The 15,860-nt window shown below is 35.6% G+C and overlaps 1 protein-coding gene across 1 annotated transcript in view; it reads left to right on the forward strand.

Moving 5' to 3' along the window:
* PPP2R5A (protein phosphatase 2 regulatory subunit B'alpha) overlaps positions 1-15,860 on the forward strand; it is a 74,156-nt gene that overhangs the window by 44,167 nt on the left and 14,129 nt on the right. Inside the window, exon 4 of the mRNA XM_014834809.3 lies at positions 11,970-12,062. Within this exon, the coding sequence (XP_014690295.1) occupies positions 11,970-12,062 (93 nt within the window). The remainder of the gene's footprint in view (positions 1-11,969; positions 12,063-15,860) is intronic.

Consider the following 15,860-nt stretch of genomic DNA (forward strand, 5'->3'; position numbering starts at 1 on the left):
TCGTTTTTTTTTTTTTTTGAGGAAGATTAGCCCTGAGCTAACTACTGCTAGTCCTCCTCTTTTTGCTGAGGAAGCCTGGCCCTGAGCTAACATCCATGCCCATCTTCCTCTGCTTTATATGTGGGACACCTACTACAGCACGGCATGCCAAGCAGTGCCATGTCTGCGCCTGGGATCCGAACTGGTGAACCCCGGGCCGCCAAAGCAAAACGTGCGAACTTAACCACTGCGCCACCGGGCTGGCCCCCCACATTTCTTTCTGTTATTGATTTCTAATTTTATTCCATTGTGATTGGAGAATATACTTGGAATGTTTTCAATCCTTTTAAATTTCTTGAGGCTTGTTTTATGGCCTAGCATCCTGGAGAATGTTTTATGTGTGCTTGAGAAGATTGTGTATTCCGTTGTTGGGTGGAGTGTTCTGTAGAAATCTGTTAGGTCTAGTTGGTTTATAATGGTGTTCAGCTGTTTATTTCCTTGTTGATCTTCTGTGTAGTTCCAAACATTATTGAAAGTGAGATATTGAAGTCTTTAACTATTATTGTTGAATTGTCTATTTCTCTCTTCAGTTCTGTCATTTTTTGCTTCAAATATTTTGGAGCCCTGTGGTTAGCTGCATATGTTTATAATTGTTATATCTTCCTCATGAGTGGCCCTTATTATAACCTTATCGTTGTAAATCTAGTAACCCTTTCTGTGTTAAAGTTTATTTTGTCTGTTAGTTACTGTTTGCATGATGTATCTTTTCCATCCTTTTACTTTTAATCTTTCTTTGAATCTAAATTGTCTCTCTTGTAAACAGCATTGGTTGGATCATGGGTTTTTTAATCAGTTTTGACAGTCTCTGCCTTTTGACTGGAGTGTTTAATCCATTTACTTTTAATGTAATTATTGATAAGGCAGGATTTACATCTGCCATTTTGCTGTTTTCTATATATCTTATGTCTTTTTTGTTTCTCTACTTTTCCATTACTGCCTTTTGTATTAAATAGGTATTTTCTAGGGTACCATTTTAATTCCCTTGTTTCTTTAACTTTCTTTTTTTGCGTTATTTTCTTAGTAGTTCCCCTGGGGATTACAATTAGCATCTTAAAACAATCTAGTTTAGTTGAATACTAACTTAACTTTAGTAGTATACAAAACTTGGGTCCAATATACCTGCATTCCCTACCCCCTCTTTTGTGGTATTATTGTCATACAAATTAGATCTTTATACATTATACACCCATCAACACAGTTTTGTAATTATTGCTTTATGCAGTTGTCTTGTAAAGCAGTAGAATAAAAGAGTTACAAATAAAAATACATTTATACCTTCTTTTATGTTTACCTATGTAGTTACCTTTACCCATGCTCTTTATTTCTTCCTGTGGGTTTGAGTTACATAAGTGTCTTTTCATTTCAACCTGAAGGATTCTCTTTAGTATTTCTTCTAGGGTGGGTCTGTTAGTGATGAATTCTCATAGTGTTTATCTGGGAATGTCTTAATTTCCCCTTCATTTTTGAAGGAGAGTTTTGCTGAATGTAGAATTCTTAGCTAGTTGTCTTTTTCCTTCAACATTTTGAAGATGCCATCCTTACTGGTCTTCTGGTATCCTTGGTTTTCTGGTGACAAGTCAGTTGTTAATCTTATTTAGTATCTCATGTATACGATAGGTTATTTTTCTCTTGCTGCTTTGAATATTTCTCTTTGTCTTTAACTTTTCTCAATTTGATTATGATGTGTCCAGATGTGGATCTCTTTCACTTTTCCTACTTGGAGTTCATTGAGCTCCAGTTAAGAGATCGTTGTTTAAATTAATATTTTTCATCAGATTTAAGTTGTTTTTAGCCATTATTTCTTCAACTATTTTTTCTGCCTCTTTCTTCTCTCCTTCTAAGACTTCCATTATGTCTGTGTTGATATGATTAATGGTGTCTCACAAGTCTCTGAAGTGCTCTTCTTTTTTTGTGCTTTCTTTTCTCTTTCTGCACCTCAAACTTCATTATCTCTATTGACCTATCTTTATGTTCACTTATTTTTTCTTCTGCCAGCTCAATAGTTTTTCGTTGTTTTTATGGAACAGCAAGTTCACCCAAGTCCTCATTCTGCCATTCCAGAAGTCCATCTCTAGAGCACAGCTTTTTGGTTGAGACTGAGGGAGGGGTGGTCTTCCTGCCCTAAAGGCCATCGTGTCACAACTCACTCTTCAGAATCATTGGAAAATTGGTAATAAAATCTTACCAATTCTTCCATTAAACCTTCCCTAACTAATTCTGTCTAGCTCTAACTGCTTCATTCAAACATCCCCTCAAATATGTGGCTTTAATATATCACCTAGGGTTCACGCAATAGAATCACACTGGGGGGCCAGCCCCGTGGCTGAGTGGTTAAGTTCACATGCTCCACTTTGGCATCCCAGGGTTTCACCAGTTCAGATCCTGGGCGCGGACATGGCCCCGCTCCTCAGGCCATGCTGAGGTGGCATCCCACATGCCACAACTAGAAGGACCCACAACTAAAAAATATGCAACTATGTACTGGGGGCATTTGGGGAGAAAAATTGGAAAACAAAAAAAAAGAAGCACATTGGCACTACCTCATTTGATACTGTAGTAACTAGAACTCTTTAGATAGAATTCAGGGTAGATCATCTTAAACCACTTATGCTGTATTATGAAAACTGTCATAAAGGTTCTGTTATAGGAGCTGGCCCCCTGGCCGAGTGGTTAGGTTCACACACTCTGCTTCGGCGACCTAGGGTTTCTCTTGTTCATATCCTGGGTGTGGATGTGGCACTGCTCGTCAGGCCATGTTGAGACGATGTCCCACATGCCACAACTAGAGGGACCCACAACTAGAATATACAACTATGTACTGGGGGGATTTGGGGAGAAAAAGCAGGGGGAAAAAAAAAGATTGGCAACAGTTGTTAGCTCAGGTACCAATCTTTAAAAAATGAATAAATAAATAAAAAGATTCTGTTATAGCTGTAAAATGTTATACTCACATGTTTAGTGTTTCTTTTGTGCATACTCCTATATCTAGTCTTTATGATCATTGATTTTTGACTATATACATTAGGTTTTATTTTTATTCCCCATATGTCTAGCTAAAATGCTCTGAGAATACTCAGATGACACCTTCAGTTTACAGATATTTTCATAGTTTTAAAATAAGGCACTGAGGGAGAAAGTAAAAATCACCACATTCAAAGGATTCTTGCATAATGCTTCAATATAATGACTTTTATATTTTTAAGATAATATTAATGACCTGAAATCTACAGACAGGCACAACAAAGTGGGGGTTTTTTTGAGAATTTGATGTATCTGCCTCCATGTGACTAATACCGTTCATTTATAAGATTGCTGATCATGTGTAGCCAATTATATTAATAGCAACAATAGCTACCATTTATTGAGCACCTACCATGTTCCAGAGATAGTGGCAACTGCCTTATATACATTATCTCTTTTAATCCTTATAGTAATGCTATAAAGTAGATATTGTTCACCTTTTATACATAAACTTAGATGGAGCTAAAAGAGATTAAGAATCCTGCCCAAGATTATACAAATAGCAAGTGGCAGAATCAGGTTTATAACTTGTATTACTCCAAAGTCCTTACTCTTAATTATTCAAAGTTTTACTACCTCTCCTAGATATAGTCTTTGGCCTTAAAATAGATATATATAAATTCTTATGAGGTTTAATTCGTATCTTTTTAGCTTCATTATAACACCAATAAACTATATTTTCCAAATTATTTAACTAGCCATGATTTTTTTCTTTTTTAGCCCTCATAAGCGAATTTTTACAGGTATATACACAGGTATAGATGTCCCTTAGCTAAATGGAATAAAAGTTTATATATACAAATTCTAACAAGAGAATTATTTTCCTTGCAAAGCATGGTGAAATGGTGATGATTCTGGTGACAGACTTCTCAAATGCCAGTTTTGATACTTTTCTGTCTATATGACCTTGGTTAAGCTGCTGAACTTCTCTGCATTTCCTTTATAAAACTGGGATAAAGCAGGATTGTGTAAGGATTGAATGGGATAATGTATGCATAGAACCTAGCACAGTTTTTTAAGCTATACTGTCTGTTTTCTTTGCTCTCCCTTTTTTTCCTTAAAATATAGTACTTTTGGTATCTGGGAAGAAGTATACTTTTTTTTCTTATGGTTACCTTCATGCTGATACCTTTATATGATACCCTGGGTTCTCTCTTTTGTAGATAGTTTAATAGTTCTCTAGAATGAACAGTACTGAAATTAGCAAGTAGTCTTTTCTCCCACTTCATTCTACCCTAGCATCTAATATAAAGTAATATCCTTTTTTTTTTTTTTTTTTTTTGAGGAAGATTAGCCCTGAGCTAACTGCTGCCAGTCCTCCTTTTTTTGCTGAGGAAGACCGGCCCTGAGCTAACATCCATGCCCATCTTCCTCCACTTTATATGTGGGACACCTACCACAGCATGGCTTTTGCTAAGTGGTGCCATGTCCACATCCGGGATCCAAACCAGCGAACCCCGGGCCGCCGAGAAGCAGAACATGCGCACTTAACTACTATGCCACTGGGCCAGCCGCTAAAGTAATATCCTTCTACTGTCACAGTAAATGCCTGTGTGGAAGTTTGAAGCTTTCTACTTTCCATACACTCTTCTCCATTCCCTCATCCTACTTCATATTTTTGATAGCTGTATAGTACCTACATGGTTAGAACATCTACTGAAAAAAAAAGAACATGTAACTAGTTGTATACTATTCTTTCACCTTTATGCCCATCACTTATTAGTTCTACAGCTAATATATGTAATGTTTACTATCATTCCTTATGTCGAAGCTTCTCTAATCATTTCTTGGTGATTTGGAACTCGTTCTTTAGAAGGATTTGTGGGAACATTATTCCCTGAGTTCCTACATGTTTAATAGCAGTTTGTAGTTTTTATTTTTAAAGATCATCTTGATTTGGTATAAAATCAACTTCTTCAACTTCTTTCCTTAAGTACCTTAAATATGGTATTCCGTTGTCTTCTAATTTCAGTCTGATTTTCCTTCCCTTGTATAAAGACTTGGTCTTTTTGCCTGGATGCCTGAAGGATGTTGTTTCTTTAGTGGCCAATTGCTTTACTAGACTATACATAAGTGTTGATTTTTCTAGGTAAATCTCCCCAGTTGAATAGTGCTCTTTCACTATAAAAGTCCACTTTTATTTCTGAAAAGTTTTCTTCAATAATAGTTTTTAGTAATTTTTTTGTTCCACTGCTTCATTTCTCTTCTTTGGGGATGGCTGCTATTCAAATGTTGGCTCTTTGCCTCTATCTGTATCTCTTACTTTCTCATGAAATCTTTTTTTTAATCTCTTTCTTCATGCTGTTAAATTGTTTTTAGTTTTTCTTCTTTCTACCCTCTTTTTCTGTTTTCCATTGCTCTAGTTGTAAGGCAAACTGACAGAGTGAATATTTAATTTTTCCAGCTTCAATAGTAGCGACAGGCATTGGGAAGGGAATGGGTGTTAGGTCAGCCAACCAACAATGCTTGCCACAGGCTAGAACCAGTGGAGGCAAGAGTCTGTCTTGAATACAATGAAAACTGACATATTTTTAATGACAGTAGAATAGATAATCAGCAACATCAGCTATTTTCTACGTAAGCCCCAGGAGGTAGAAAGGAACCCTGCTTTATATGTGGGTGCTAGGTATTACTTCAAATTACATTGTTTATTTTTATTTTTCCAGGACTTATATTTTTAAGTGGTCATTCCATTTTATTTTTATTATAAAAGACAAGAGAAAGAAATATATATTCTAAACTATTTGGGACACTTTAAGCAATAGTCTTCCTCATTATTTGTTTATTCACTCTGTCTAGCACATATACATCTAAATAAAATGGAAGAGTTGTCCTAGGGTTAGTTAAAGCTGATAAAAATTTTAAGACTTAGCAGCACATCAGAGCTTATAGAATTCGAAAATCTGAAGTGGAAAACTATTTTGTAGTAGTGTATACACAAGTTCAACTGAAATTTCAAGCACAGTTGGTGTAAAATAAGTGATATTGTATTTAATAATGCAGAGGTTTTAAAAGCATGAAATTCTCTTTAGCTAGTAAGTTATATATTTTAAATCACACGTAGTTGAATAATCTGAAAAAGTCTCCTCAGTCTTTGAATTTTTAAAAATAGTTTTTCCATTAAGATATTTTTATATGTCCGTGGAAGTGAACAGTGGAAATTCAGCCAAATATTACACTTCCTATTTTTCACTGGTATGATTTGAAGTTTCCTTTAAATTCCCTGAAACTAGTGGTCCTTAACATTTTAGGAAGTGGTGAGTTGCTTTCAAAATATGATTTTTTAAAAATGGGTTTTCTCCCAAGACAAATAGACACACAAAAGAGATTTTTATACATCTGTGACCCCCTGTTTGAAAGGCTGTGCCCTAGATGTGTTCATAGTTTGAAATCTTGTTGGTAACTAAAATGTTTTTAGGTTTTATTTATTTATTTATTTATTTTTTTGAGGAAGATTAGCCCTGAGCTAACATCTGCTGCGAATCCTCTTCTTTTTGCAGAGGAAGACTGGCCCTGAGCTAACATCCGTGCCCATCTTCCTCTACTTTATATGTGGGATGCCTGCCACAGCATGGCTTGCCAAGTGGTGCCATGTCCGCACCCAGGATCCCAACAGGCAAACGCTGGGCTGCCGAAGCGGAACAAGCGAACTTAACCGCTGCGCTACCAGGCCGGCCCCTGAAATGTTTTAGTTTTAAAATTTCGCAGTTAAATGGTCTAGGGATATCAGAAACTACTGAATAGCGAGTGAGCTGATTTCTAAGATTTGTCACTATATTGTTGCTATGTTGCTACATCATTATTTAATCATTTTATGTTTTTTTTTTTTTTTTTAAAGATTGGCACCTGAACTAACAACTGTTGCCAATCCCTTTTTTTTTTTACCCCTGCTTTTTCTCCCCAAAGCCCCCTGGTACATAGTTGTATATTTTAGTTGTGGATCCTTCTAGTTGTGGCATGTGGGATGCCGCCTCAGCATGGCCTGATGAGCAGTCTGTGTCCAGGATCCGAACCAGCGAAACCCTGGGCCCCCGAAGCAGAGCACACCAACTTAACCACTCAGCTGTGGGGCCGGCCCCCTTTTTATGTTTTTTTATTGTGGAATATTAAAGCTGCTCTGATAAATGAGATTATAGAGAGTTGTAGCACTGCAGAAATTTGCTCGATAAAAGTTTCTTTCCCTGTTGTGAATGCACTTTGAATCAATTCATCTGGAATTTTTTGTTTTGTATTAAAAGTTTACATTTTACATTAGCTTATTACATACTTGATGCTAAAAACTAATTTGGTAGCATAAAAAATAAACATTAAATTTAGTTAATGAGGGGAATAATCACAGTAATTTCAAAACTTTTCAAATTTTTATTTCCCCAACCCTTTTCATGAATTTTCTAAAAATATGCTAATTTACAGTTTATCTCTTTTTACATTTTTTCACACTCTGATGGAAATACTGATGAGCAATAGAATAATGGAATAAATGGAATTAAAAACCACAGAAGAAAAAAAGAAAGGCCATTTCAGCACTAGGGGATTGGTCATATCTTTTAATTTACTAACTGTAGTATTATATACTAATTATTAATGAACAACAGTTATAAATTACTTTTTATTTTCTTTCCTTCTTCCCAATATTATTGCTTTATATTTATTGAGGATCAACAAGATAGTAATTTTCTGTATACCTACTTTAGATAATTAGGGAGGATTGGCTACTGTGTTAATGTGGAATACAAGGGGATTGTGTAGTATTTCCGTTTTCTTTTAGCACTTGTTTTCTTTAGTGGCACAAATAACTAAGACGTAATTATGTAGGATAGACCTTTTTAAGGGATAACCTGTATTTTAGGGACTGAGGCTCTTTTTGGTTTGTATAATTAGAAATTTAAACTGGGGACATACATATTTCACGATGTACACCTTCACATTCAAATAGCTCTTGGCCAGATACTATATTTTAAATTTTTGCACATTCTAAGAATAAAGAATGAGAGCCAGCCCTGATGGCCTAATGGTTAAAGCTTGATGTGCTCCGCTTCAGTGGCCCAGGTTCGGTTCCCGGGCATGGAACCACACCACTCATCTATCAGTAGCCATGCCGTGGTAGCAGTCCACACAGAATAACTAGAAGGACTTACAACTAGAATATACAACTATGTAGTGGGGCTTTGGGGAGAAAAAATAAAAAGAGAGGAAGGTTGGCAACAGGTGTTAGCTCAGGGTAAATCTTTCCCAGCAAAAAAAAGAAAAAGATAGGGATCATAGCCTGATAACATTAACATTTATATACAGAAACAGAAAAGGAACAGCTTTTATCCTTGTTTAAGGTTGAGAAACATTTCTATTACTTAGACTGTTTTAATTGTGAATAGTTACTTATTGTTAATTATCCTTTAATTCTTATGGATAAAAGAGCAGAGGAAAAAAACTATAGACAGATCATATTTAAAGTATTAGAAGTTCATGCAGAATCTGTCCTATTTTTAAAATGATTACAGAGAAAGAAACATTATCAAAGAACTAAGGTTTTGTGTTTTCCATGTATCAGGCAATGTTCTAGGCACTTAATATAAAATATTTCATTTAGTTTTGTATTTGTTAATTCTTACATGAATTCTTCCATATTTTAAATCAATTTTTAAAACTCATTTAGATTAGATTCCTCTTAATAGAGGTTGGAAAACATTCAGTCTCCATACTCCTTGAAAAGAGCCTTTTGTGTACTTGTAGATTATTAAACTTGCTTCTCAGTCTTTACCTGACATTTCCAGTTCCTTTAGCTTTTTGTATAGGTCTTATTTTCAGATACTTTAATCATCTGTGATGTTTTTGTTGTATCTTCTTCTAAAGTCTTTTATTGGTGAAGACCAGAATTTTTGTATATCTTATTTTAACTACCTTAGGAAAGACATGGTCAGTACTGAGTAGAATGGTAATATTACCTGGTATTCCCTACACTTTTTCATTATCTTTCATCTTTTAGGGTATTCTTTTGGTTTACAGAAGTAGGAGGACCATACATTGAACATATATGAAGTTTGTCATTTTGTTAGAGAAATGAATCCATTGCTGAAAGTACCTGTTGTTCTTTGCAGCACTGTTTCTTAGATTCTTGGAGCAAATTATTTCTTCCTATAGAAGAACATAGAGAAACCTCAATAACTATACAGAAATACAGTCTCTCAACAACTATGATTTTCTTCATTCAATATTTATTAAGCATCTATTGTGTTCCAGGCATTATTCTAAATATTGGGGGTAAAGTATTGAACTAATAAGCAAAACATTCTAGTGGAAAAGAATAAATAATAAATAAATAATACTATGTCAGGGTGTGATAAACATGAGAAAAAAAATAATGCAGGATAAGGGTGTAGAGAGAGTGACAGTGGGGACAGGGTGCCTTGTTATAGAAGTATCGTCTTAATTGTGCTGTACTGAGGATTTTCAGCTCTAGATCACTAGTGTTTGTACTTCTGTTTGGGATTACTCAGTATGTATTTAGATAACCTTTTGTCATCATCTCTTCAGTGCTGCTAAATTGGCTGCATAAAAGCAGTTTGCTGCTAATCTTGACTGATCACTTAATGGTCACCATGTCAGGTAAATGATGCAGGTGAAAACGATATAAGAAGTAATGTGTGGTATCTGTGATAGGCACAGGTTTCAACTGTGTATGTGATTTAGAGGATTCGGTTTGATGTGGAGCTTGATGTCCTGTAAGTCCTCCAGAAGGCGTGCTGTTACTCTCAAAACTATTAATCCCTAAGCCCTATATTTCTGATGCAGATCTTAAGAGGTAGAGTATACAGGTTAATGCATGCCATACTTGACTCGTGTTTAACCTGGTCCCACCTGCCCACGAATCTTAAGTTCTGCTGAGCTAGGGATCTGCATGAAGATTCTCAGTCTCTGATTCCTGCCCGCCAACCTGTACTCTACACCATCTTCTTCTCAAGACGTGTCCTTTCTTTCTATAAAAGCCCTATTCTTTCTTCTTCTTCTTTTTTTGGTGAGGAAGATTGTCCCTGAGATGTCTCCTGCACTTGTAGTCTGTGCCATAATTTTTGTGTATATACCATTTTGTGTCTTTAGTTTTTGTTTTACCTCCCTAACAAGTGAACGAGCTTTTTAGAGCTGTATAGTGCCTAATATCTGTTTACACTATATGTAGCTAAAGGAAAACTTGCTGCCACTACTCACAACACTTCTGACACCAAATGTGTAGATTTTCCATGCCAAGAAATTCTCCAGTTCTCTACAGACAGCAACTGGGTGTCCTACAGTTTATTCATTTCTGACACTAACTACCCAGTGTTAGCACAGCCCCCACAGGTTAAGGGCTCAGTCCCACAAGACTGCCCCCCACTTTGGATGGCAGTTGCAAGTCTGTGCCTCCTGTACTTTTGACCAACTGGCTGTAAACCTGAGGTTCCCAGGACCCACTCCTCAGGTTTGATTATTTGCCATAATAGCTCACAGAACTCAAGGAAACATTTTACTTACTGTTACCAGTTTATTATAAAGGATGCAACTCAAGAACAGCCAAATGGAAGAGATGCCTAGGGTAAGGTATGGAGAAGGGGCTTGGAGCTTCCATGTACCACCCTCACAGCACCTTGATGTGTTCACGGACCCAGAAGTTCTCCAAACCCTTTTGTTTAGGATTTTTATGGTGGTTCCATTAGATAAGCATGATTAATTAAATCATTGACGGTTGAACTCAATCTCCAGCCCCTCTTCCCTCCCTGGAGGATGGCGGGTTGAGGCTGAAAGTTCCAGGCCCCTAATCACATCCTTGTTTCCTCTGATAACCACCCTTTATTCTCCTAGAGTCACCTCATTAGCATATACTCAGATATGGTTGAAAGGGGCTTATGAATAACAAAAGATGCTCCCCTCACCCCTTATCACTCAGGAAATTTCAAGGGTTTTAGGAGCCCTGTGCCAGTACCCAGGGATGAAAACCAAATATATGTTTCTTATTATATCACAATATCACAGTATTGGACATGAAAATAGGCACTGAGCAAGATGTGCCAGTGAAAATGTGTAGAGTCCATGAGACTGTACTAACTCTTCAGAGGACTGTGAGAATTTTTGTATATCTTTTTGCATATGTGTACCTCAAAGCAAAATTATATAGTTGATTAGGAAATTATTTATAAGTGAAAACTTAATTGATATCAACTTTAATTTTTTCTTGCTCTATCTCTTAATTCAGACTTAACATTAAAAATTAGATGATAATTAGACCAGATAAGCATCATTCCTTTTGCATAGTTGGGCAAAAAGGCATCAAACATAACAATATTTACTCAGATCTCCAAACTGTTGTTAGCCTTAGAATATTATTGAACTCGTAGTAACCAAAATGTGTTATTCTATGGTAAATGGTAGGGCCCAGATCTGGTAGTGTTTTTTGTATGTTGGTGAGGTCTATAAGGTTAGTGAGCAATCTTTTTTTTTTCTCCTTTCTGTATGTGGCCTAATTGGCTATCTGAATGTTTATTGAAAGACTCTTTTTACTTTGGGATCTAATCCTCCTTTTTTATTTTTAGGGCACCAGATTGATATATTGTTTAATAGCTAATAAATTAAGGCACAGTTTGGGCTAAACTCTTGCCTTTTATAGCTGTTAGTTTGCAATAAAAAAGAAACTTTAGTGTATTTGCCTTTCTTCTTGAAAGATGTGGTTGTGATGGAAGCAGGTTGAACTAAACATTACTTTAAATTCTGATTTTGTGGTAGCAAGTGAACATTTGCTATTACTTTTAAGATACTTGGCACTTTTTAAGTAGAAGGCCTACTATGACTTCTAGTTTATTCTCTGGTGCACAGACATCCCTTCCTGAGCCCTGTACTTAGATGATTTGGTTCATTAGCTTTTATTTGACTTTCTCTCATAGTTGGTGTATGAATTCTTCTTAAGATTTTTGGAGAGCCCTGATTTCCAGCCTAGCATTGCAAAGCGATACATTGATCAGAAATTTGTACAACAGGTAAGGAATTCTTATGTCTTAAATTTTCTTATGTTCACCTTAACAATGTTTTCTTAACTTGTGGTTAAAATAGAGTAGTTTTTCAAAACTTTAATGGTTTATTTCAATATAAGAGCACTTAATATTCTTTCCAGGCAATTAGGATAAAAGTGAAATAGCTTTGAGAATAAAAGAGTGTTTTAAATTAAGGGCGAGCTTCTAATGAAGTCAGTCATGTTATCCTATCCAATCTTAAATTCTCATAGTTATTTTATAAAGACCAGAAAAGCAAGCCTTTCTGGAATATCTAGCTGAGAAAGTTTGGTATTGACCATTCAATCTAAGGGCAAACTTTAAAAAAAAAATTTTAAGTCTTTGAACTTGAACTTGACATATGTTTTAAGCATTGTGACTTTGAAGTGACAGAGAGGGAAAAAATAGAAATGGAATCCTTGTTAGGAGTTTGGGCTTTAGGCTCCTTTCCTGTCATCAGGTATCACTTACCTTCCCTTTTCCTTTCTCCTTCCTGCCTTAACATTCTAGCCACCCAACTCCTGAACCACAAATAAAATGGGATCTTTAAGAAGAAAAGGAGATAGAGTTAAACATATGTGATACCTTCTTTCTTTTTTTTTAAGATGATCCTGAGCTAAGATCTGTTGCCAATCTTCCTTTTTTTTTTTCCCTCCCCAAAGTCCCCAAGTACATAGTTGTAAATTCTAGTTGTATGTCCTTCTGGTTCTATGTGGGATGCTGCCTCAGCATGGCTTGAGGAGCCGTGCTAGGTCCATACCCATGGTCTGAACCAGCAAACCCTGGGACGCCAAAGCATAGCATGTGAACTAAACCACTCAGCCACAGGGCCAGCCCCTTTTCTTTTTTATAAATTGGTCAGCTCTTTTTGGAACTTGCATCCTCAAAATTAATTTCTCAGAATATGTTCATTTTTATTTTTATTTTCAAAATCTTTTCAACAGTTTAAAGGCCTCTTTTTAACTACATGGAATTGGCTGGCCCTAGATGAAACTAGAAAGTAGACTGAACCTTTTTAGGTCCATTTTCTCTTTTGAAATACTTATCAGTATGTAAGGTCTCATAGGAATTTGATGCCCTCCTCTTGTAGAGTTATTTGCATTTTAAAGAAAGGTAGGAGATGAATGAAAGGGTAGTAATGAACCCAGTGCTGAGGCCAGGATTAAAATCATTACAAGAACCTTTCCTACCTTCTTATCATGGCTCTTCATGAACTATGAAGAAATATTAAATGTGTGTTAACAGTAAAATGTACATTTCAATCACAAGTAAAAATAATCAGATTAAATGGAGCTATGTTATTTACAAATGAATAATTGTAATTACAATTTGTCTTTGTAATTACATTTGTAATTACAAATGAATGCATATTTATTTCCTTCTGTAGCTCTTATGTGCTACAGAAGGAGTACAGTATATTAAGGAACTCTAGTAATGCCATATTAAATTGTATTTAAGATAGTAGCAGGTTGAGGGGAACAATTGCCTTAGTGCTTCCTCAGTCTGGAGCTTGAGGTCTTTAGGCTGCTGGATTATTCAGTGAGTTTGAGGGGGAACGGGAAGAAAACTGGTAGGGTGGGGTCCTTTTTCCACCTTCTACTCTGTCTGCATTATCTGAGAAGCCAAAGCCCAATAATTTGTTTTTAGCAGTATGTATCTCTGTGCTTTTACAGATCAGAGGTATTCTTAGTGTGCTGCTTTAATAAATAGTATGTATGAGAATTCTCAGCTTTTGTATTTTGATATTATTTGATTTAGTGATAAGTTTTTTAAGACTTAGAAGTATAGGAGAAAAATCTAAAGTATAAATTTGAACATTCATTATTTCAAGGGAAGAAAACAATTGCATAATTCCAGGTTATGTTCAAATCATAGGATTTCAGAAGAAAGAAGGAAGCTAAGAATTTTTGAGTGCTTTTTATGTACCAGGCACTGTCCTTGTGTGCTTTTGTATAAAGAGCTAGACCATGTCCAATTTCACACAGTTAGTAGGTGGCACAATCAGGATTTGAACTAGACTCTCTAAGCATGATATTAGCTTCTCTTAAAAAAAGAATTGGTTTCAACCCTCCTCATTTTGTCAGTGCAGAAACAGGCTCAGAGGTTATGAATTACTCTTAAAAAGCACAGTTAGATATAAGTATCAGAGCCAGAATAAGAAACGTAGTCTCCTGGATATTAGTTTTGTGTGTTTTATTATGTGAATATTGTTTTTCTAAGGGCCCCTTTTATTAATTTGAAAGCATATCTTCTAAGTAAACCTAACATCAGAAACTTGAATTTTGAGTGTCTTCAGTGAGTAGTGTAACCATTTTTAATCAGAATAATTTTAACTGAATTTATTAGGTATGTTAACATAAATTTTCATGCTTCATGGATATTTTTTTGCTGGAGCCTCATGCAATACTTTAATAACCTAGTGAACAAAGAAGGTAAACTATAAGCAAAACACTCGTTTAGGGGTATATAAATATGACATAAGTCATCACCACTGTCACAAAATATCCACTCTAGTAGAAGAGATACACATGTAAACAATTACATATAATTCAAGTCAGAATGAAAAAAGAACTTCTGATGAGGTGCAGAGCTTGCCATCTTGACTGTAATTGTCAATACCAAAGTACAGAACATAAAATTCCTGGATGACTTCATAGGTAATTATATCCTATAAGAGAGATTATTTTATATTTTTTCCTAAGAAAATCCAATGTTTCATTTAAAATACAGTAATACTTGTTTTTGACAGAAGAGATTCCGTTTCTTTACCATTTTATAATGGAAGTTTGAGCTTTTGACTTCAGATTTTTCAAAGAGGTAATCTTTATCTTCCCTTGGCTGAAGAGTTGTGTAGAGGTTTAGGAAAATGCTGATTTGGCCAGTTTGAACTGGTTTAAAATTTTTTAGCCATTTGCTAAGCTGACTTTAAATAAAAATCTGTGGCCTCCTCTTTTTATTTCATGAATGATTTCCACTCTATTAGCATGTATCTGCCAATATTTTATCCTACTAATTATTAATTTTTGAGCAATTGGCATGGTGACTCTCTTGAAATTTTTTAGTGTAAAATCACAAAAAAAGCTGTGGTTTGTATAAATCTTTCTAATAAACTAGAAATCCATATTTGCACATGTATATTTTTTAAACTTCATTTATTTAATGACTTGTGATCCGCAAGCTTAAAATTCTGTATGTGGGTGGTTTTTTTTTTTTTTTGACGAAGATTAGCCCTGAGTAAACATCTGCTGCCAATCCTCCTCTTTTTGCTGAGGAAGACTGGCCCTGAGCTAACATCCTTGCCCATCTTCCTCTATTTTATGTGGGACGCCTACCACAGCGTGGCCTGACAAGCGGTGCATACATCTGCGCCCAGAATCCGAACCGGCAAACCCCCCCCCCATGCCAAAGCGGAACGTGCGAACTTAACTGCTGCGCCACTGGGCCGGCCCCTGTGGTTTTCATTTTCTATCAAAAAGCATTAAAAATCTCTCAGATTTCAACGCTCCAAAATTATGAGCCATAGTTAGTAGTCAGGAGTAGGATAGAATTTTAAGATGAGTGGCGAGGCAGAAAAATTGCACTTTTTGAAGTGTTTATATTATGTATTGTGTCATTTTTTGAAATGAAATAAGTGAAGAGAAATACTCTCTAAGCTTTTCTTTAGCCTCATTATTTAGCAAGAATAAATTCAATCTGATAAGGCAGAATCTTTAAAAGTTTTTTTAAGATTTCATGAGTTATCTTAAAATCAAAATTAGAATAGAATGAAGTTTTAGCTCGATTATT

The sequence above is a fragment of the Equus asinus genome, chromosome 25 (assembly GCF_041296235.1).
Source record: "Equus asinus isolate D_3611 breed Donkey chromosome 25, EquAss-T2T_v2, whole genome shotgun sequence".
In the NCBI taxonomy this organism is placed as follows: Eukaryota; Metazoa; Chordata; class Mammalia; order Perissodactyla; family Equidae; genus Equus; species Equus asinus.